Source organism: Opisthocomus hoazin, chromosome 1, assembly GCF_030867145.1.
Source record: "Opisthocomus hoazin isolate bOpiHoa1 chromosome 1, bOpiHoa1.hap1, whole genome shotgun sequence".
In the NCBI taxonomy this organism is placed as follows: Eukaryota; Metazoa; Chordata; class Aves; order Opisthocomiformes; family Opisthocomidae; genus Opisthocomus; species Opisthocomus hoazin.
Genome location: NC_134414.1, coordinates 137,534,269 through 137,558,009, shown reverse-complemented (window position 1 = coordinate 137,558,009; position 23,741 = coordinate 137,534,269). Strand labels below are relative to the sequence as shown.

Sequence of the window (23,741 nt, the reverse complement as noted above, 5' to 3'; positions counted from 1 at the left end):
AGGTGTGGTTATTACACCTGAGGTGCTGCCAAAAGACTGACCAGCTGAACTGTTTACCTTGTGCATGACTGCTAGTAATAGAGAACCTAAGTCAAAGGCAATAGACAGTAACAACTGGGATGTGATTAAAAATCCATATGAAGGTCAGACAGAAGCCCAGCTTTGAGTACCTGAGTCAGACATGTAAGTCCAACAGTCAGCAGAGTACTCAGGAGCAGCCCCCACCACATCCACCAAACCTGGGATTACTGGTAAAAAAGACAGCATGTACTACAAACTAATAACTTACCAACAGCAGCAGAGACTTGCTCACTTTATCCTGCCCCACTGCCCCATTGTCTACAGGACAAGTACAACATTGCAACAATTCAGTGCAATTTCTAAAAACTGGAGCAAGTACAATGCAAATAACCCACGCCTCTCATGCTCAGTCTGCCACCTCTACAGAAATCCCGGATGGCAGCCCTTTCATTTGCTCCCACAGATTTTATTCTCTGGAAAAAAAAATCCTCTGAGAACTGACACACAGGTCAAGGCAGTTGAGGCTTTACTAGAGAAATATCAGGACAAAACTCCATGAACAAAGTTGTCTCATAAAGCATATATAAATATGCGTTTAATAGGGTGCAGCCATGTTTTTCCCTGTCCCACTAAAAAGTGAGTGGCTGTAGACCAAGTTCTCGCACTTTGGCAGAAGTCGCATGCTTTGCCGAGAGGCTCTGAGCACTGCCACAAGCCACCAGCAGGTGTCAAAACAGCAAGACATCTCCTTGCCAGCTACCTTCCCGGCACAGAGCATGGTCTCACCAGCAGTCCGTGTGCTGGATTCCCTCCACTGAGTCAACACTGCCAGAATGAGCAGATCTCTTCCGTAGGAGAAATCAACTCCATTTCTAACGGGCATTCCACTGGAGGAAAAGCATGTACCTTTGACAGCCACCTCAGAAACAGTTCAAATGCATACATTTGCAGCAGACTGCATACAGAGAGCTCATCTCGGAGACAACCATTCCGAGCTGGGCTTATATGCTGGGTTACACCACATGGGGAGGGGACAGACTTTCTCCCAGTCACTGGACATCACAAATGTTCAGCCACAAGAACACTTCCATGGCCAGCACTGAGGTTACATGACCCCATCCAGGTGCTCTGGGTCTTGGGCAGCAAATGCTAGAGCACTGCAAGAACCATCTTCTCTTTCTTCTTCCTCTTCCTCTTCTTCTCCTCAAAACGGTCAGTAGCATCAGCAAAAAATGTCACCTCATCCTTGGCCTCAATCTCCCTCTTCAGGTACTGCAGCCCTGCCATGTTGAATCCCAGCACATCCTGTAGAGACAGACCAGTGCCACACTGTTGGGTACATCTCAAGCTTGTTAGGGGTCAGAGGGTCCTGCAGCAGCCACCCTCTACTAAGAAATGATGAAAGACATCTACAGATTTAAATCAAGTAACATTATTTAAATGGTAAGCTTCATCTGAGTAGGAGAACCATCAGTCCTGCACTCTGTTCCCCACAGTTTTATCTTAAAAGCAGGTATAGTCCACTGTATTTTCTGAAAGACAAGTTGCTTGCAGGCACCTGAAACTGCCTCTGGGATGATGCACAGTCTGCATTATTTGAGAGACTAGCAGCCCACAGAAAAGCCCGAGAGAAACAGAGAGTTTATTTACCTCCTACGTATTTAGAAACTAGCAGGCCAAAGCCCAAACACACACATCAAAGAAAAACAAGAGTAAATGAGGGAGGGAGCAGAAGTGCAGGACCATCACTGGGTAGTCTCATCCCAGGAACAACATAAGGAATAGGCAGCCTGTTTGCACAGAGGGATGGTGAAATGGGCTCAGATCCCCAACCAACCTTCCCACTGGACACCACAGACACTCCCAGACTTGGGCCCATCCTGTTATTCCAGATCCTGAAAAAGGGCAGCGTGCAATACTCACCCGGACCTCACTGACTCTGGAGATGGTGGTTTTCTTCAGATTTTCTATCACTGTCACCAGCATGTGGTTGCTTGTGATCTGCCCAAAATGTATCCTGGGAACAAAGCAGGCAGTCATGTATTGCAGCGTTGTTCTTAGAAGCAACAGACAGCTCTTCTCCTGAGCCCCTCTACATTCTGGACATAGGTTCATAGGTTTTCTCTTAAATTAGGCCTCCCCAGACAAGCCTTATATAACAGGCATGGGCAGATTTATCTGGAAAAAGTATTTTCTGAAGCTTCTCTTCAATATAGAGTGGCTCAAGGGGAAGGTCTCTCCGAGGCACTCTCTGAGGGCATGGGCTCTAGACCAGAAGCAGCAACCCTACCTGGGCATGTCAACACTCCGCATCCAATCAATCCACTCCCATGCACCATTTGCTGCACGCTGCAGTGATTCCTTATCTCCTGCAGAGACCACAATTTTATTCCCAAGGACGCTTCCCAAGAGCTTCAGAGCCAGAGACATATGAGAAAGTCCAAATTTTCCACACACTCTTATGCTACACGCGATCATGGCAACCAGTGTCACCCCTGCAGCTCCAGCGCAGGGCACGTTTCCCTGCTCTGTGCTGTCCCAAAGCACCGACTCTCAGCACAGGAGCAAGGAGTACCCCTCTGTTCACCTAACTGGCACTAAGTGAATTCATGACATGCACCAGCACAAGGGCCCAGAGGCTTCCTCGGGTCCAGGTTCTGGACAGCAACAGCAGCTGAACGAAGACTAGCAGATCTGTCTGGGCAGATGGAAGACTCACTTGAGCAGGAAGAGGAGAGCTCGGCACAGGAGTTCAACTTCCAAACCCAGGTGAATATATTCATTGAAGAGTCTGAGCAGGTCAGGGACATAGGAGAACGGCAGCACCAGGAGAGACTCTTCTAGCTCACTGAGGAGACAGCAAAGGGACAGAAGCATTAGTCTCAGTCACTGCACTGCTACAGATGAGGGGGAAACACTTCTGTATAGGAAGGCTCTGGTACAAAAGCTGTGCTACGCATTCATCACTGCTGGTCTGTGACTGCCCACAAAGCACAGTGCAGCTGCACAGAGTAGGGCCCAGGCCAGCAGACATCTTCTTGCACACCATCTTCCCTCCTCAGCACTCCCAAGCTGCTCTTCACATACATGTGCACACATATACACAGGCTTTACCCAACACTCCCAATGGAAGGAACAATTTCCATTCCCCAATTCTATGCATGCTCCAAAGGAGGCTGCCAGAACAGTATCTCCAGCACTGCCCATACCCAGCATGAGAGACTGTCCCCAGACCCTGCCAGTCCTGGGCCCAGAAATCCAATACTCAGTCACAAACCTGTTCAGCAATAAGGCTCTTGGGACTCACCTCGACTTGACCTTCTTGAAAACTTCTAACACGTACGCAGAAGGCTGTAACAGAGGAAAGACACCAGCTCTGCATATCAAGAAACATTCCAATACAAATGTGTGCCTTAAGGTCCATTTCACCCAGTTAAAAACATGCAATCACGTCTTGCGAGATGGACAGACCAAGCTCAATATAACAAAGAGGAAACCCTTTCAGCTTCAATCAGCTGCCAGTCTGGGAAGTTCTCCCTCCCCAAAACATAAATCCAGCCTTTTCAGGATACTCTTAACTGGTGAACAGTGTTGTGAAAAGTCTATCTTATATTCAACCAGCTAAATTATCTCATATTCAATTCAATGAGTCTTGTACAAACTGGATTAAAAACTTAGTGAAACAGCCAACTACATATAAAACCTTACAAAAACTCATGTCTCAGAGACTTCATTCCTGCTACTCCTGTTTATCTGATGAAAGTGTTTGACAGATGCAGAGCACAGCTAGGAAGTCTCTCCCAAGAAAGAGGATAACAGACTGTCAATGCATAAAGTACTTTGTTCATGGTCTGACATACTAAATGCTCACTGTGGTCATTCCACCATGTAACAGAACATCTCATGATGTGCTGCTGTGTTTTTACCCAGCAGCCTAGCACTTGGGCTTTATTCCAGGACCTTGAAAACAGGTTCAAATCCCTTCTGTGTACAGTGGGATTCAATCCAACATCACCTGCCTCCAAAGAAACTGCTCGCTGCTAAGCCACAGGATTCCATTCACCCCTGTTCCATCTATTCAACTTGCAATTAAATATGCCTGTATTCACAGAGGAAGTGAAAATGGCTCTGGCTATGTGCTTACTGATGTCACATGGCAGGGGGCACAGTGACATGGGTTCTCAATTACCCATTCCAGTGGGTGCTCAGGTATTTTGTGTTAGATGGTGCAGCTCCTCTGGAATATACTATAGCATGGCAACTGCACCCTCCTGGCTGCAGGAAGATGTACCCTTAGGCACAGGAAAGGTTTGAAGCAGCTTTCCCATATCTTGGAGAATACTGTTAACCACTGGCTCATGGTAAGGTACATGATACGGTCATGGCTACCATCACAGTTATGCTTAACCCTGATGGGGTTAAACTTTTGTAACATACATGCAAGACACAAAAAAATCCCACAAACACAAATAACCGAAACCCTGTTCACTTTGCACAAGCAAAAACACTTAGTTTTCATTTCAAGTTGAACCAAATAGTCCTCCTTCCCCACAGCAACCCAGTGTTTTCACTCAGCCAGCAAGTCAAACAGCCCCCCTTCAGCTGAGGCCCCTGCGGCCCGGGCATTCCACTTACTGTGATATTTCCATAGGCACCGAGGATGGGATTGACAGGAAAGGGAACCTGGAGACACAGAACGGGTTAGAATGAGGCAGGTATGTGTGCAGAAACGCATATTCCCAGAGAAACTTAACCCACAGTAAAAGAGAGCTTTTATCAAGTGTCTTCCTGCAATTTTCGTATCTCTGCCCTTCCCAGAACATCACTGAAGGCCTCATTTGCAGCCGCTGGACAATCTCATTCTCAGGCGCATATGACTAACACGCACAAATTTTCTTCCCCTTCTTAACTGTCACTTTTCCCACTTATACCACAGCCCGTTATTCCACAAGGAATGTTCAGATGAAGACAAAGAATAGGCTTCGGGATGACTTTGCAGCAGCATGCTCTCCAAGGGACAAAACTGATGTCCTACAGTGACTTTAAACCTAAAGATCGTTAGAAAGAACACACCACTAACCACGCCCCAGGGCACAGTGCCATCTTGTTCTCCAAAAGATTTCAGCAAATCTTTGCTATGTCCAGCTGTCCTGATTTTATCTGTGTGCTGCGCATGCCACCCAGACGAGCTGTAAGGATATACCCACACACCATGGACTGGTACATTCCTTGGTCTTTTACCTCTTTTCCTGCAGCTTTGCATATGGCCTTGTGCTCTGTTAGTTTTGTCATCTCTTCTCTATACAGCTCGATAGCTTCCATGACCCGCTCAGCCTGTGCAGCACAAGAATGGCACATCAGTGACACCAGACAAGCCAAAGCAGAGCTGAAGTCCAACCGGTCAAACGGAGGGGGACACAGGAGGGATGACATGGAGCATCACAGGACATCTTGCTCAGAAAGGCAACCTCTGCTCCAGACTGCACCACTACTCTGAGCACATCACTCACGTCCTGAGGATGTCAAACATCATCCACATTCCCCCCACTGCCCCAGGTGCTCTCTGCTGCAGCTTCACTTGATGCCTTCACATTGAACTGCAGCCCAAGCAAGCAGTACCCCTTCAAGGCACAAGCCAAGGTCAGGCCATTCTGAGTACTCGGACTGAGGATTTCCTCTGTATTTACAAGAGCATCAGGCTGTTGAAATCTGCAGCCATGAAATTGCCCTCCCCCACACCTTCCTGGTATACCTCCCACCTCAGGCACTGCAATAAATTTCCCCTTGCCACAAATGCCCACAGGACAGGGCAACCCTTGGGGAAGAGACCTGATGCCTAGAGAACATCCAGCTGCCTTGTGCTCCTTTGGACTGCAAACCCCAAAGGGCAAGAGCAGCCCTGCCTGTCTCACACACGACAGGCAGAGAAATCTGCAGCCTGAGTAGCTACAGGGACCTCACACCTTGTTCCCTGGAGAGATCTTGGGAGGAGGCGATTCCTGGTGGGTGACTCTCCAGAGTCAGACCCCTCCCTGTTGGCCACAGAGCAGGACAGACTGCTCTTGCAGGCAGAGGCAATTCTGCCCTTAAGTGACAGGACAGGTTACTCCTCTTCAACCCTGTGACAGCCCCCCTTCCTTGAAAGACTGATAAGGCACAAAGCAGTGCTGGGGGACCCACACAATCTTACCGCCTTGATGGTTTCAATAGTCTTCTTTCCTGCCAGCCCTGTCTCTCCTTGCGTCTCTCCAGCCACCTACAAAATACAGAGTTTACACCTTCCTCCTTCAGCAGCTGAGCAGCTGATACACATAGGCACCCTCTGCATCACATCACACTCTGTGCTAAGAAAAACCATCAGCCCCATTCCCTAAACTGGCCATTTATCTGGGGAAATACAAGATTTCCCAAATGCACAGCTCTTCCTCAGGAACAGAGGCACGGTGCTAACCCTGAGCTCGGGGGGGACAGGTGAACACAGCTTTTGATTCTAACAACAGAGACTGAGTAATCCGATCAGTGTCAAAACTATCAGCAACACAACCCAAGCATCTGAGCGGGAGGGATCAGGCGTCCCCACCCATCCCGCACTACATGGACCTGCAACCAGCTGTCAGAAGACAGCCCAGCCTTGGTACAGAGCTGGTGTGGACCTGAACTGGGGAGCTAGGAAGGGCAACAGTACAGCAAGGTTTCAGTGTCCACAGCGACCCTGTACCAGCTTGGCCACCTCCACACACTCTCCTGAAGTTGTCTGTGGGAAGTATCAGTGTCAACTGCATCATGGGGCAACCACAGCTTCAGCAGCACCTTCCCCCCTGCACCTCCTCAATGCAAGAAAATTATCAGTCCTCTTTGACACCTCTTCTATGCCTCTTACAGACAGTTATTCCAGACTTCACTCAGTCAGACTGACACACACTCAGATGGTGCAACTCACCACAGGCTGCTCTTCCTTCGCCACACTCTCTTCATATTCAGCCTCTCGTTGCTACAGTGGATGAGAACGCAACATATTAACACAGGCAAGCAGGCAGCAAGCAAGGGTACAACTTCCTTCCAGACTGGTTGAGCAAGGCAGCCTGCAGCTTCATGCAGCCCATTGCAAAACTAGGACAAATCCACAGAGATCAACAACCCCAGTGCAAAATGCCCACTTGGCCCTGATCCCAACCCCACGGAGAACTCTGGAATCTCCCAGACAGAAAGAAATCAAGGTCTTTGCTCTGTGTGCCGGAACAGCCCTTAAGACAGCCCACCAAGCTGAGACAGAAACAACAGCAGTTCGGCACCAGACCTTCCACCTGGCACACAGAACAAGCCTAGAAAAGTCCCAGGGTTGTCCTAGCCTGCAAGAGAAAAGAGCCTCCTGTCTGGCATCTCTCACATGAATAGGGCCCCATCAGTATGCAATTCACTACTGGTGTATTCATGCCCATCTTGTTACTCAAACTTGACCCAAACCACACTTTCTGGCATCTGGAAAGCACGCTGTCTCTGTCTCTCCTTTTACCACCATCGTTCCTAGCACACCAACCACTGCGAAGCAAGGTGCTGCCTATGGGTCACCTCAGCTCTCTGCAAACAGGCAGGGACAAAAAAAAAAAAACTATTTACTGCGTGTTTCTCATCCACTCCTGCTTCTGCATGTTTCTATATCCTTCCCCCACTGTGGTTTCAGAACTGCTTTAAGAAGGGGAGACAGAGCCAGACTCCTCTGAGGGATACAGTGAAAAGACAAGAGTTACCAATGGTTCCAAGGGAAATTCCAATAGGATATGCGAAACAAATATGTCTGCCAAGCCCAACAGCGGTTCAGGTGTTCAGCCAGCCTGGAAAACCGCCTTGCTTGGAGACGTTCATGTATCAAGATGAGTCTCTGAGCAGTCCGATACAGCTTTAAGGTTATCCTGCAGCGGGCAAGGGGTTGGACTAGAAACCCCCAGAGTTTCCTTCCTAATGAAGGTCTTCTGCGAGTCTGTGATTCTTCACTATACATGCTCAGAGGAAGAAGTAGTGGCTTCTTCCAGCATGCCTGAGCTCTGGGGCCTGCTACTGAGGTAGAACGGACCTCTCATGGTTGGAAAAGCAGAAACCAAGACAAACTGCATTTAACAGGAGCAGTACTCTCCACTCCACAACAGCCACCTGCTGACCTGCCTCCAAAACACACCTGAGATGAAAGGAGCACAAGAGAGTAAGAGAAGGTCAAAGACTGCAGCCAACAGACCTGTAGAAAACCACAGCTATAGAGGGACAGTTCAGGGAAGCAAGAGAGAAGCAAAGCAGAGAGCAAGTTAACCAGGCATCTGCAAAGCAGTACAGACAGGCAAGCATCTGCAACACCTGTGGTGCTGCCTCCAGATATCTCAAGGCAACATTTAAAAGTTGCCAGTCAACCTTGTGCACCCCAACACCAGGCTGCGGTTAGTAATCAGCAAGTCTGCCAAGTGCGGAGCCAGACTCTTCCACAGTGAAAAACGAGGAATCTGCCTGCTGGGGAGAAAACAGGTCTGGAAGTTGTCTTTGGCAGGAAGGATGCAACTCTCACCATCTCCCTCTCCTCTTCCAAAACAAGTGGCTCCCTCGTCCTTTCCCAGAGGCGCAGGGACTTGTCATGAGATGCTGACACCACGTAGTCTCCATTGGGACTGAGTGCCAAACCCCATACCTCCTGGTGATGCCCCTGCATGGTAGACAGAAGAGATAACACATGACCACCACCTAGCTCCCAACCCCTGAGGGAAGTGCTGCTCATGCAGGGATAATGTTTCCTTCCAACAGTCTCCAAAACTTCTTACCTCCAGTGTCTGGATGTGCTCAAATTTATCTGCATCCCACTGCTTAATCTTGCTGTCCTTCCCAGCTGTGAAGAAGAGATGGGATTTCGCCACAAACTGCAGATACATCACACTGGAAGAGAAAAATCCTCAAATTCACCCACTTGGATAATGCTGCAGACCTCCCCCCATTCTATGCTGGACTGAAGTGTTATTGCTGGATCACAGCCCCTTGGAGGTAAGATAGCCCACAGCCCAGAGATGCTGTAGGATTTGACTGACCTGTCATCATGGGCAAAGAGAGAGCGGTGACAGTCCCCAAAATCCAAGCCCCAAATCTTCACATTCCTGTCAGCAGAGCCGGTTGCAATGAGAGTCCCATCCTACAGAGCAACAAAGAGAGAGGAGGGTGTACGTAGCTGGCTGGCAGCCCCCTGAGGAATTGCTGCTGAACCAGGGACTAAGCAGTGCTGATTAGGCAGATACCTGGCTCCTGAAACATGCCCTCCTGATCCCTCCACTTCCTCTCACCAGGGTGGCCCACACTTGTGCTACCAGCACAGCCCACTGACAGCACCCTGGCTCTTTTCTGAACTTCTGCAGGCATTTATGACCTCAGCTATATCTTGACATTTTTGGCTTCCAATGAGCCTCATTTCAAGGACACCCCAGAGCAAGATGCAGCCCAAGAATGAACAGGCATGAAGAGGCTGCTCCACCTCAGCACTTGCTCTCTGCTCCCAGTAACAAAGAATTCAGGCTCCTTTCACACAGTTAGTAACTTTAGCAGAGAGCAGGCTGTGCCTCTTAAAATGAGTGTAGGGAGCCACCACAGCATTTTGATTTCCATTCCCTCACTGCCCTGGTCAGTTCTGTCATGACCACTACTCCGTGACCCCTCCCAGTGAGCACAGACTGTGGGATCAGGAGGGGCTTGCTGTGTCCCATCAACAAACTGCTAAGTCGGGAGCAAGTTGGTGACAAGAAAGCATCATCCTAGAGGCCTTGCTGCCAGCAGAGATTGTTGCAGTCATCCATATCACCACAGTCCCACCTAACACACAGCCCTAATGATACTTACATAGGAGATGTCCATACACAGCACTGGCAGCTTGTGTCCATACAGAGAGAGGAAAAACTGAAGTAGAAGAAAGGAGTCTCAGTTAGACATGCTGGCTAGAGATGTGTGAAAATCTCAAGCTCCAGGCTAGTTCTGCTCTGCCTCGAGAGCTCTGTCTTTCTAGCACCGCCCCACTTTCATTCTTGCTCTGAACATTGTTAGCAGCAGGGCCATGATGGCAGAAATGTGAGAAGGGCTGAAGTACCCAAGCAAGCTGAGCTAACTCCGGTGCTCATCACTGCTGCCTATGGAATTTATCTCTGTTTCTCTTTGCCTGTCTGTCAGTGCTGGTCGGTCTGGTGTCATGCCCTAATGTTCATGTGATAATACACAACTCACAAAACCACACATTGCTCGCAAGGAAGATTCTCCTCCCCCCAGCTTTGCCTCTGCTATGCCCTATTTAATGTCATGTGTGACACATCCACCCCCTCCCTTACAGTGCCTCGCAGCTCTGGGGTACCACCATGCCCAGCAGGGTTTAGAGTGAACCTTGCCACCTGCAGGTTCACAACACTTTCCATATGAAAAATGGATCTTCTCCCCAGTGTGGGCCAGCCAGGGTTCTGGCAGGTTTCCTAGCAAACAGGCACCGGAAGAGGGACACGTGGTCTCTCTTTGGTTGTTGCTAGTGTCCCGCAATACATAGACAATTTTCCTATGTATTCCTGATCTTCCAAGGCTTACATCACTCCCTGTGTAGACCCACAGCCCACTTCATCATGCACCTTGAGCGTGTCAATGTAGAAGATCTTCACAGTGCAATCCAGTAAGGAGACAGCCAGCAGTTTCTGGTTGGGGCTGTACCGCACACAGAGAACGTCTTCATCCAGCTGCAAAACGCGCACGTGTTTCATGGAAAGCCTGGCAACAAGAAGAGGAAAAAAACAATTGTTATCCCAAACAAACAAGTTGGAAGAGACACAAATACAACTCCCATATTGCACCCTGGGAAAGTAAGTTAATTCTAACATGCAGCATCTCGTTCCTCATCACAACTTGAGCAAGACAGGACTGGAAATAAGTACAGCACTGCAGGCTGATAAACTTCACTGCTAAATTTACTGCTTAATGATCTGGAGGCCCACCCTGTGATTAGCAGCTAAACTCACACACAAGCAAGGGATCAGAATGTGACAAGTGCCCTTCCTCAGCTAAGCTCAGACCTTCACAAAACAGCACTGAGCTCACACTCTTCTCCATGTGTTCCACGTCCATGGGCACTTCTTACAGTGCACAGCAAAGGCCAAGGCATCCATCACTGACAACAGATACTGCAGCCGAATGTAGTCTAGAAAGGTTTCTTTTCTCACCTTTTCTGAACACTGCTCTCATCCTTCACAAGCTCAAACTCCCAGAACTTGACACATTTATCAGCACCTCCTGACACAAAGCCACGCTGCAAGCGAAAACAAAAAAAATATCGTGAAACTGGTTTTGCTATAACCCAGAGAAATTCTACAGCAAGGAACTGTCAACACACAAGGAGATTTTGGAAATGTCCCACATTCCTACAGCATTAACAATCAAGTGGACACCACCAGGAGCACTTGCTGTGGTTGAAGCATGCATTACGCATTGGCCAAGAAACATCAATTTCAAAAGCCCTGGCAGGGAGGTCTAAGACAAAGACTCCAAATGTAAATCAAGACATGGAGCGAAACTTTGGGACTGAAAGCAGTCATCTCAGCTGCAGGTAATGATGTGCTTGTGTTCTGTGGGCAAGGTGACACACTCACTGTTACTGGATCACACACACCTTACCACCACCCCACAAGCACAGTGCTCTAACAGTTCAACATTATCCCTTTTACATTAAGAACAAAGACAAAATCCATCCCATATGTTTTAATCTGTAGGGTGAATGAATCTCAAGCAGGTTACTAGTGACTATGGTATCGATTGCACTAAAAACCACTCCAGCTTCTAGCACAACATGACCATGTAAGAAAAATAAGGCAGGCATACACAACAAACAGAAGAAAGTGGAAATTGATAGAAACCAGTATGAACCTGAACTGTGTCAATGGAGAAAAACTGATACAAGGAGTAAAGGACACAAACAGATTTCTGCAGCCTGGGTGGTTAGGCCAAATGGAGTAAGAGTGTGCATGTAAAATGGGAACACAAAAAGAAAAAAAAGAAAATTTCAATAGTACTGACCCATTTCTAGAGGGAAGTATGAAAGTATGAGAACTATTAAACAGCAATGCTCAGTAAGCGTGGACTCAGTAAACATTTCTCATCTGTTTTGCTCAGGGAAAATAGCATTCTATGATTCAAATTCACGTACTATAATCACATTACAAAATAGTGATGACACTGTTCCAAAAACTCACAAGGCTGTCAAAAAGCAGCTACTTTTGTCAAACATTTATAAATCAATGGTTCAGATCCCCCAGATTCAAGACTTTTACAGAGCAGAATGAGGTGTTCTCTAAACTGTCAATGTCCATGCTCAGCAACTTTGGACATACTGGGGGAGATCCAGTAAGAAATGAATGTAACACCATAATTCAGACAGAGTAAACAGGCACGCCTGGTAACTGTGAGCATGATCAACAGAAGCAACAGGTAAATGCAGTTTCCATCAAACAAGTAAACTGAATATGGAGAAAACAGCTTATGGAAAATTAATTTGACAGGGATTATCCTCTTCCGTAAGACTAGAGCTGTAGTTGATAATTGCAACAGTGTTGCTCATGCAAGGCATGGATCTTGGTCTTGTGTTACATTTTCGTTAAAAACTAGGATAATATAATTCAGTAGAGCACATACTATGTGGATTAAAGACTAGTTAGGAGGTTTAAAAGCTCAATCTTAAATGAGAAATACCCAGTAACTTGACACTATGCTGCTTAGAGATTTTACGGATTACTAGAAAAATAACCAATTAAATATATCTCTATAATGTCAGAGCTATTCAATCTATCTGAAAAAGAGTGCCCAAACAGAACCAAAACATTAATTTATACGTTAGGAAGCAAGTACCTAAGCCCCACATATTTGCCTTCTGTGAAGCAGTGCCCCAAAATGGACTTTGAGGGACACAATGGATTATTATCTGAATACATATTCTCACTGCACAGCTATTGCCAAAAGAGTTAAAGTCCTCGGACGGATTCAAAAGGCACTGGTGCCTTTGGCACTGGTATAATTCCTGCCACATAGTGCATCCAGATCCTGAGGCCACCAGCAAAAAAAGACTGCAGTAACTTTAAAAGCACCACAAGAACACTTAAGAGCCTGGAAAACACATCCTGCAGGGACAGGAGTTCAGCCTAATGACCGTCAGACAGATGGGGAGGGTGATTTGGTCACTCAAGCAAAGTGCAACACAAAGAAAAAACATCACTATGCTAATGAGATCTTTAATCCAGCAGACAAGCAGCAAATTCAACAAGGAGGATGATCAGCCACTGCAGCAGGTTACCAGGGGCCGAAACTCTCCACAGCTGGAACACATCTACAAGGTATGTACTGCTGCAACACACGAGGGAAGTTCGAGTGTTCTCAGTCACACAGAAACCAGATAAGATGATGAGTATGGCCCCAGTCAGCCCAAAGACTCACTGTCATGTGCCACACAACTGAAGACATATTTCATGAAGCTGTGCACGTGTCCACAGTTAAACTTCTTAGACACTACCAGCTGCACCCTCCACCTCCCAGGATGAAGGGTTCCCATGCTCCCATCAGTAGTGCAAACACAGCACTACAGGAAGGAGCTACATGAAAAGATGTGCAACAGATGATACTTAGAAGGGTGGCTGAGTTACCTGGTCTGGTGAAAGAGCAATGGACCACACTGCCCCGTCGTGAGCATTAAGTGTCTCCATGAGACTCCCAGAAGCCAGGTCATACAGCTGCAGCTTCCCTGTCTGGGGAGCAAGATACATCAGAGGACAAATCAGCCCCTCCGCCTTCACAACACATGATAGCTTCTAGCAGAGGAGCACCCCTGCCACCCATCCCCTGAACAGCCAGCTGGCTATTACACACAGATGGCCAAATTCCTGATCTCCATCAGAGACTTCCCAAAGCTCTCCCTAGCTGTCCAGCTCAAGCCACAAGAGCTACATAAAGAGTCTGGGAACTGAGCAGAACCTGACTGCCAGAGAGGTTTTCACACTTAACGCAGAGTGCTCCAGATCAGGAGATGCCATGCATTTTCTGTAAGGCTGCTTTAATGACATTTTCACAACATATCTCCAGACCTGGGCAGCCTGGAGCGCAGAAGGACACTATTTACCTTGGTGCCAACGATGACCTGCCGATCTCCTGGGACAAAGAGCGAGCAGAGCGCATACTCACAGTCCATTGTCCGGATGCACTGCAAGGTCGATCTGTGGACAAAGGCAGAGCCCAAAACCTCTTAGCACACACTAAACCTGGCCCACTAAGTGAGACATGCTCCACAGTGGCCTCTGCCCATGCTATCTTTTCAGCTGGGGCCAGAAGATACACCACCACCATCCCCCTATGACCCAAGTGCTATCCAGCATTACTGCTGAGAACATTTCCACAAAAACATGCCATTACACAGCCCACCATCGTAACTTCTTGCTGTTATGAGCAAGAACAGAGGTCCTGTTCTCAAACAGCAATTCCTGCCATTCAGGAGAGGAGGAAGGAGTATAAGATAGCATGATCAAAGGAAACAGAGCATGAAATCAGCACCACTAAGGAAACACTGGGACAACACTCTAGATCAAAACTGCAGCCTACCCAAGTCTAATACTAGATCCTTCAGATAAGATGCCAAAAATCCCACGTGTTCGCTAAAGAACAGGCAGTAGCTAGTTTAGGGTAACAGTACTTCTTATTAAAAAGGAAAAAAAAAACCCAACAAAATACAGTCTATACTGCCCTAGTATGTATGACCTTTGTGTTTAGAGATCTGTCTTTCGATCCCTGCCGCTAAATGTGGCCTCAGTGCTGCTTTGAGGCATCAAACTCCATGAGTTAATTACGCTGTTTTAGCTCTATAGCTTCTCAGTTTCCCTAATGAGGAAAGAAGTCAAATAGCTTTCTATTTACTTCCCTTATTTCATTCACTATTTTCTATAGTTTTTCATCATCCCCTCTTCCTTATCACTGCCTCTCTGAACACAGCATCCCTGAGGTCTGGGAGACGGACACACATAGGGCAGAGAAGACTGACACAACTGGACTGGTACCTGTTCCAAATCTTTACAGACTCTGCAGCTGCTGAGAGAATGGCAATGTTGTCAGAGCTAAAAGCCAACGTCCTGACATCACTGCGGTGGCCTCCAATGGTTATCCTGGATGCACGGACAGCCTGTGGCACTTGTGCTGACAGGTTCAGGTTGTACGACTCAATGACGTTGTTCTGGAGCAGCAGTACGATCTTCAGCTCTCCTTTTGGAGAGAGAATCAAGTCAAATGACCTGTTTGATAAGACAAAATCAGAGCTGTACTCAAGGGCAACAAGACAAAAATGTAGCAGTGATCAAATATCAAGAACAACTGAAAGAGAGGAATATAGACAGAGTGCGTGCCACAAGCAAGTGCATACTAAGCCACAGAGGTGTGCAAGCAGGGGACCACTTGTAGAAGAGGTGTGAATGTACTGGAGATCATGGTAGGCCTCTCCCCAGCTCAAAGCTGAACAGATGTCAAGGGTGAAACTTCTTCCACCTCTCCATATATTGAGCTGTGCAGAGCTCTCCCCAAGTGCTGCATAACCACAGCTCAACCTCTACACCAGGCTTTCCACTCACTTGATTTTAGAAGAAGCTCTAATGTTAGCGACCCGCTGAATCTCCTCCTGCAGGCTCAGCTCCACACTCTTTTCAGGCTCCTCTTCAGAGTTCTGTCTAGAAATGTCAGATAATGGAGAAGAGTCAAATAACCCAGCACAGCCAACATAAACTAACACAGAGACAGAGAGTAACATAAGGAAACCACTTAGCCTGCTGAAAACAACTGCTCTCTTATCAAGCAGGGTGAGACAGTGAAGCTCATGCTGGTATGCAGACTACTTAAAGAGATAAACTAGCCTAAAAATGGCAATCTCCTCTGAAGCCAAAGCACTTGAACAAGATACGTTAGAAAGATGGATACAAAATATACTACAGAGAACTGTGTTTGAGAGGGAGATCAGCTTCTGCTCATCTCCTACCACTCACCAACAGTCCTCAGCCATCTCCAGATTGATATGCCCTGTGCTTCAGTTTCTACCCTGGAGCCAGGCCTCTCCCTAAGGGCTGTTGTGAGGCACCTGTTAAGTGCCAGGATACCCAGAAAGACACTTAACACGAAGTAAACGTTAAGAAAGCTCTCACCTGTACCTCCCCCTGCTGTAAAGCAGAAGATGAGGTATCAGAGTCACTCTGACTTCTCAGATGAAACTCTCATTCCTGTACGTCCTATCAAAGACTTTACTCGATGCAGCAAGCAGTGTAAATATCAATGTCAGGTAGAAGCGAGCAGCTCTGAAAAACTCGTTTTATGTCCATTCTTTTGCACACATTAGCTTTTTTTACAGTGGGAAGACTCATAAAGAAAGGTATTTCCTTAGTCTCTGAGAGCAGTGTTGCTCAGACAAGCAGCAAGGATGCACAGGAACAGTGACCCCAAAATACAACAGCTAGCAGAGACAGAATGATCAGCAGCTTGGAGTTCAACCCCTGTGTCATGCTGCTGAAGTGCTTTTCTAACTGTTCTCTGGACACAGACAGCATCCAAATACATGCAAAAGACTGCTTACTTGGCTTTTTTCTTTGCTTTCTTCATTTTCTTTTCCAATTTCTTTTGGACTTCCTCTTCAGAAAGAACAGAGAACACTTCCAGAACAGCATCTGTTCCCTAAAGAGAGAGCAAGCAAAGTCAAAGGCACGCAAAGCCCTGGCTGGCTCTTACAGAAACTACCCAAGGTCTCTAACTGCCTACTCTATAGCTCGGTGGCAGAGCTGCCCATTACTTACATGGCAGGCCAAAATCTTGCCCGTGCGGTCTGTAGCAAGAGTAACCACTCGGTCTCTCCCTTCCCGCATGATGGATCCAACTTTGCTGCACTTTACAAGGCGCTGTAGGGGAAGAAGAACAACTTTGGTCTGAAAGCTCAAGTGATCTTCTCAAGCAAACTCAGAAACCTACTGGCAAGGGAAGTCAAGAGGAGAAGACGGGGAAATGAACCTACAGGGTCCTGGCAGAACACCTAGCAAGGATCATCTAGGGACAAAACAAGCATTTGTGTGAGCTACAGGCTTATCTCCTTATGTTTTGTTGTATTTTAGCTGAAAATAATCATTGACAGTCTCAGTGGAAGAATAACTTTATTGGCAAACCATAGCCATTTAAGAGACAGAGCTCAATTTTTATGCTACAAAAGCAGCAGAGCTCAGTTCCTCTGCCACAAGAGGCAGAGAAGGTGAGAACAGAGACTCTTAAACAGATGGCTGAAGGGAGAGAAATCCTCTGGAGGGGAAGTCAGAAGAGTATTTAACAAGGTCAGGTATCTACCATAACTATAGGCAATCTGAAATTCTGACCCCAGAAAGTTCCACCAGAAAGACAGACTGAGTAAAACCTCCACCAGCAGCACAAGGGGAAATGGCTTTCTGCAGTCGAATCTCACACTGTATTTCGTTATGGTGCAACTCGACCTCTCAGTTTTGCTGCTGACCTGCAAAGCTGAGCATCAGCACTGAACTCAGCAGCTGCCAACCAGCTAGTAGCTGTTTTATTCCTGTGTTGTTTGATAAAGGAGCTCTGTTAGCACTGTCAAACTTTAAACATTTGCCAGTCCTACCCAAACAGAAGGCAAAGAAAAAGCTTTCAGTGGAGAACAACATGTCTACGTGTTTTGGCACACACACTTCTGCTGATGTTTTGCAGGTAGATGAGGCAGCAACTGCTGCTCAGGAAGATGTTAAAAGCAAGACAAGAATTACAACATTTTCCCTAACAGGCTAAATATAACACTCAGGGTATAAACCCAATACAGAGAAGCAACGTGTGAGCAACTCAAACTCTGCTGGCTCTACAAGAAGCACCATGCAAATGGGGTTAGATACACCATCCCATAGACAGCACGGAAAACTGAGCTTACTTCCTCAGGACACTCATCCAACTCTAAGGTCTCATCCTCTTCAGTGTTTTCTTCTGCTCCAGGTGAAGACCCTTTGCTTTTCTTGGATTCTGGCTCATCAGGGTCTTTTACCTGTTCACGAACAAAAAGCCATACAGACTACCCTAAACCACAAAAGCTACAGTGTTCTGAATTCTGTCTCACATTTCATTTCCCTGGAGGAACAAGTGGTTAGCCTACACTGCAACAAAGGAGTGGCCTACAGCATGCCTGTAGCCACTAAACACTCTGGGTCCTCCCCTTCTTATCATCCACCCACAAGACTGTCTTCTCCAGCCCTAAGCCAGAAGGCAGGAAGATCTGACACACTCTGGAAAACTTGTTCTGGAAGTGCTCACAGCTTCACCTGAAAGCTCAAAACACAGAAAACAGAAGAGTACCCCAAGAGCAGTTTCTGGACCACTCAGACAGCAAAGACATTGCTTTGGCTCTGTTTCCCAGAACACCAAACAGGTTTAACGTGTCCGAGTCCCTGCTTAGTCCAAAGACAAGCAGCTGGGCAAGGCTGCGAATGGTTACAGGGGAAATATCTCACCTCCTGGATGTACGTGATATCCCACACCCGCAGCTCACTGTCAGCACTCCCAGTGATCAGACGCTTCTCTTCGGATATCAAAGCCATCCCCCAAACCTGTCCAGAGGCACAATGTGAGGAATTGGCTTATGGCTCCTTTAACTATCGTAACAACAGCAGAGCATCTTTAATTGATTTATTTAAACAGCAACCAAGAAGACACTGGATCTAGCTGGGACCTCCTCCAGGGACATTTGTATTGGAATTGTCACCCACTGCACATTGATGAAAGCTCCTGAAAAGTTTGCAAGCTTCTCGTCTGCTCATCCGTAAAGCCTAATGGCAAGCAAAATGTATCACGGTGCCAGTTTACAACTCCTGAGCGCAGGGAAAGCACAAAGTGAGCCATGACATGTAACCCGAAGTCCCTCCAGCCCAACAGCTCCCCACACATCCTCTTCACCTCAGTACGATGGCCAACCAGAGTTTTGAAGCAGTGCTGGGTGTCCAGATCCCACCATTTCACCAGTGTGTCTTTGCCGCTGCAACAAAGAAGAAACACTCTAGACATGAGCAAAGACTGCCAGAGCTCACATGCTTAGAAAAGTGGCAGAAATACAAAAAATCTAAAACACGCCACAACGTATCACAGAGCAGCTGCTCAGACACAGAATTTTGCAAGTTATGCAAGAACAAGTATAGCAGTACGAAGGTGCTGCAAAAAAAAATCCAGCAAGTCATTGAAAACCACTTCCTTCTCTGGATTCAGCTGCAAGCTCCAGTGGGCCCACAGCCTCCTTTCTCTCTTATTCAAGGTGAGAACAATACTCTCTACTTAGGGTGAGAACAATAAGCACAAAGTGCCAATCAATTCTAAAGCTGCCTTTAAACCTCCCTCCACATTCCAAACCTGCGTCGTGCCTGTGCACTGACCAGGCTACAAGAAAAGTAGGTGCCTTCACTTTGAGGCATCTAAGTGAAGGATGATTTTCTCCTCCTAGGGGAGCATTACAGCTGTTTCAGTCCTTCAAAGCCCCCGTAGGATTAGAACTCCTTGAAAACGCTTTTCTGGCTATATTATGCTACCCCGACACTACAACAGCACCGGAGAAAAGTAATTTGAACATTTATACAAATTCTTTCAGTACACCCTACAACAATTAATACTTTTTTCATTTTTTGTAACTTTGTTAGAGCCTATTTTCCTCAATAAGTTTCAACTAAATCAAAATATAAAACTTGTTCCATTACTAAGGTCCCTCAAAACAAAAAAATTCTGATTACAAGTGATATTTAGTTAATCCATCTCTTTTGTTACTTAGGATCCAAAGGTACCTGTAAATTGGACATATGAAAAAATCACAAAAAATTCTGTACACAAAGGACTGCAGTTAGCTTCTTGGGCAAAATAAAAAACAATCTAATGTAAGGAAGCAAAACTTTGCATCTCCAGAAGAGCAACAAGGCTGGTGAAGCATCTAGAGAACAAGTTGTATGAGGAGCAGCTGAGGGAACTGGGGCTGTTTAGTTTGGAGAAAAGGAGCCTGAGGGGGGACCTTATCACTCTCTACAACCACCTGAGAGGAGGCTGTAGTAAGGCAGGTGTTGGTCTCTTCTCCCAAGTAACTAGCGATAGGACAAGAGGAAATGGCCTCAAGTTGCATCAGGGGAGGTTTAGACTGGATATTAGGAAAAATTTCTTTACTGAAAGGTAGTTAGGCATTGGAACAGGCTGCCCAGGGAGGTGGTGGAGTCACCATCCCTGGAGGTGTTCAAGAAATGTGTAGATGCAGCACTTCGGGATATGGTTTAGCAAGCAGGGTGGTGTTGGGTTGACGCTTGGACTTCATGATCTTAGAGGTCTTTTCCAACCTATGATTTTATGATTCTAAGATTCCAGAAAAACAGGATAACATCTCTACTCTGTTAATTTAAAAAAAAAAATAAAGGCCAATTATTTATCTCAATTTAGTTACTAGGAAAATTAAGAAGCATTTCTAAAGCTGACCTGCAAAAACTTGAAATTGCATTAAGAAACAGGCACCTTCTATCAAACCAACAAAATACTACTTTTTCCATTGGAAGCAACAAAAAAGGCACAAGAAACTTCTTCTAATTTGACACTGAACTGATTGCATGCACTTTTGTCCTAAGCTATTAGATGACATATCAATAAATAAAAAAATATTGACTGATATTTGAGCAAGAGTATCTTCCACCAACCGTTTATTACTAAAGAGATACAGTCAACTAGCAGGTCATGCTGAATAACTAAAAACCAATTCAAAAAACCACCTCTCATCTTTTAATTCCTGTAACTGTAGCTTACTAGGAAGCAATTTTCCGTCACATTGCTGTGCGAATTACACATACAGAAGGTAAGTCTGCTTAATTGTTCAAGATAAACAGCAGAAATGATTACATACATAATTAACATATTCTAACATGGAATAGTGATAATAATTCTAAGCTGCCATATTTACCAGCAAGTTAAACCCTTTTCCAAACACTGTTTTTCAGGATAGCCATTTCAGTTCCGCTTACTACATCTGGATTCAGGCACCAGACTTAAGAAATATGTGGATGTGACAAAATCATATTCCAAGATGCTGGTGGGTCTGAGATATCATGAGTCAAGAAGGAAAACACAAATGGCTGTAGCACCAAGGATGTCTAAATTGATAGTAAAACCATGGCTGCCTTCCTGATCGACCACTACACTTAGCCTGGCTCACCTGGTGACCAACAGGTTCTTCTCCTTCAAGAAGAGGACTTGAGTGACAGCATCCTTGTGTCCTCTCAGCCGGTACAGACCGCTCTCATTGATGACATCCCACGCAATGACTTCTGTATCCTGGAACAGACAGAGCATCTCCAACGGACTGGCATTTGTCTCTGCAAAATGTCTACATCTGCTATGAGACTGAAAAGATTACCCGAGAACACGCTTTCTCACTCTGAATTTGAATGTCAAGGATGATTAATGTAAGTGACATTCCTTCCCCAAAGCTGTATTAGACCAGTAAATGCACCTCTGCCCTGGTTTGAGTCACTTTTGTTGTTCCTGACTTCACAAGCTTCTTCACCTTTAACAGCTCTACTAGTACCCCACTCCCGTCCTGCAGCCCCTGCTGCTCTCTCAGCCCTGGGCTCCCCAACTCCATGGCTGTCTTGCAGCCCTAGCTCCTCTCACTGCCAGCCTCTGGTTACAGACAAAGGCCACATAACCCACTTAAAATACCAAACAATTTAGCGCAGGTCAGCCTTCTCCATGGAGCATCTCTATGAAAGGGCTGTCCTCCAGATGTGCAACCCTCACCTTCGAGCCAGACACCAGCCGGCCACCCAGATGGTCATACTGCAGGGCTGTGACTGCAGCCTTGTGTCCATTGAAAGTGATATTCGCTTCTCCACTTAGGAGGCTGAAGACACGAATTGATCCATCTTCATAACCAACAGCCAAGTGCAACCCGTCTGGAGAGGGGCAGAGGCAACTGACCTCCTGCTTGAGACCCTTCAGGATAAGAACCTGCAATATTTAGGAGACAAAACACATACAACGTTCATAAACTACATGTCAGAGCCAGACACACAGCAGAAAGAATATACTCTGCTTTTCTACTGAGCTTCCAACTGAGCATTTCTGCCACTTTAGAAGTTCATTTTTCAGCTTCCTGCACCGAATACAGTGTCATTAGCCCCATTTTACAAGGCAGACAGCAGCTAGAAGGGAAGTAACTTCTCATAATCAGACAAGAAACTGGTGCAGAATGAGGCTTGGAACTCAGACGCCCAGGTTTCTGCTCCAGGATTTTAATTGCCAGAGAGCAAGTAACATTGTTTGAGCACAAAGACTAAAAGCTTCTGCCTGACTCATCCTCTCTTGCTTGGCCCTTCTCAGGTATAGGACAGAACTGCTTTTTCATAGACTGCACAAGAACTTGAGAATGATAAAAACATCTCCAAAACAACATGCCAGAAATCATCACTCTAGTAGCTGCTAAAGCAAATCCTAAATTCAGTTTGTAGTGGGCAGCAGTAATTGTCAGAGAATCACACAATGGTCTGGGCTGGAAGGGACCTTATAGGTCATGCAGTTCCAACCTCCCTGCCATGGGCAGGGACACCTGCCACTAGTCCAGGTTGCTCAAAGTCTCATCCAACCTGGCCTTGAACACTTCCAATGATGGGGCATCCACACCTTCCTGGGCAACCAGCTCCAGTAAATTACAATGATTTCAGAATCTGACGGGAGGAAACGTGACAAAATCCTTGCAGTTACAGCTCGCAAACCCCCTGCGGGACACAACTTTCACACGGGAAGCCCAGTTCCACAGCTGCAACACAAACTCCACGGCGTGTCCCTTTCAGCCCAGAACTTTCACAGGGTGCTGCTGCTAGTGGCCAGCTAAGCAGGGCACCGCGTTCCAGCCACCCCAGCAGGAACTGCTCTTCCCCAGCAACTGAGGTGCCAAGGGCAGAACTCAAAGGATCAACAGCGAGACTGGGCCAGGGCGCACCCGGAGCTGCAGACTCGCACCGCGAGCAAACGGCGAGGTACGCTCAGGCCGCGGGAAAGGGGGAAAGCCGCGGAGGCGACGCTGGCCTCGGAGCCAATGGCTCCGCTACCCCTTCCCCCGCCGGCCCCCCCGTGCCACAGGCCCCGCTCTCATCGGATCACAGAATGGTTTGGGTTGGAAGGGACCTTAAAGATCACCTGGTTCCAACCCCCCTGCCATGGGCAGGGACACCTCGCACCAGACCGGGTTGCTCAGAGCCCCATCCAACCCGGCCTTGGACACTGCCAGGGAGGGGGCATCTCACCTTCTCCCCCTTCCGCGCGTCCCACACGAAGACGTGCTCGCAGGCCGGCACGGCCACGAAGCGGCCCCGCTCGCCGCGCAGCGCCACGAAGGCCGCGTTGCCCCTGGCGCTGGCCACCAGCCCGAAGAGCGCGGCCGGGGCGTACCGCAGGTACTGCCGGGTGAGGCCCATGGCCGGGCCGCGGCGGGGGAGCTGGGGAGGGCGCTGAGGGAGCCCCGACCCGCCCGCTGCAATCCGCCGCCACGCGTGCCGCGCGCCGCTCCCTCGCCCGCCAGGGCCGGAAGCGCGTGGGCGTGGCCCTCGGCGGAAGTGAGGCGTGAAGCCGGCGGCCGGACAGCCCGGGGCCGGGCAGCGGGGCGGGGCTAC

The 23,741-nt window shown here is 47.3% G+C and overlaps 1 protein-coding gene across 1 annotated transcript; it reads right to left on the bottom strand.

Moving 5' to 3' along the window:
- Positions 1-530: 530 nt before the first annotated feature.
- WDR3 (WD repeat domain 3) lies at positions 531-23,648 on the bottom strand. The gene is made up of 26 exons (XM_075437729.1): positions 23,376-23,648; positions 21,871-22,080; positions 21,287-21,405; positions 19,015-19,093; positions 18,573-18,668; positions 17,999-18,109; positions 16,872-16,973; positions 16,655-16,752; positions 15,666-15,761; positions 15,102-15,332; positions 14,174-14,267; positions 13,701-13,802; positions 11,235-11,320; positions 10,650-10,785; positions 9,883-9,939; positions 9,084-9,184; positions 8,823-8,934; positions 8,573-8,707; positions 6,962-7,012; positions 6,212-6,277; positions 5,263-5,355; positions 4,657-4,704; positions 3,329-3,372; positions 2,741-2,869; positions 1,945-2,038; positions 531-1,326 (listed from the first exon to the last, which is right to left on the bottom strand). The coding sequence occupies exons 1-26, from the start codon at positions 23,544-23,546 to the stop codon at positions 1,171-1,173; spliced, it is 2,817 nt and encodes a 938-aa protein (XP_075293844.1). The 5' UTR covers positions 23,547-23,648; the 3' UTR covers positions 531-1,170.
- Positions 23,649-23,741: the final 93 nt, after the last annotated feature.

Excerpts from the sequence above, each read along its gene's own strand:
- WDR3 (XM_075437729.1), bottom strand. The coding sequence starts at position 23,546 with ATGGGCCTCACCCGGCAGTACCTGCGGTACGCCCCGGCCGCGCTCTTC. Across the intron at positions 5,356-6,211 it reads CTATTGAAACCATCAAGGCG|GCTGAGCGGGTCATGGAAGC; the intron begins GTAAGATTGTGT and ends TGTGCTGCACAG. Across the intron at positions 3,373-4,656 it reads GTGCCTATGGAAATATCACA|CCTTCTGCGTACGTGTTAGA; the intron begins GTAAGTGGAATG and ends CCTCTGTTACAG.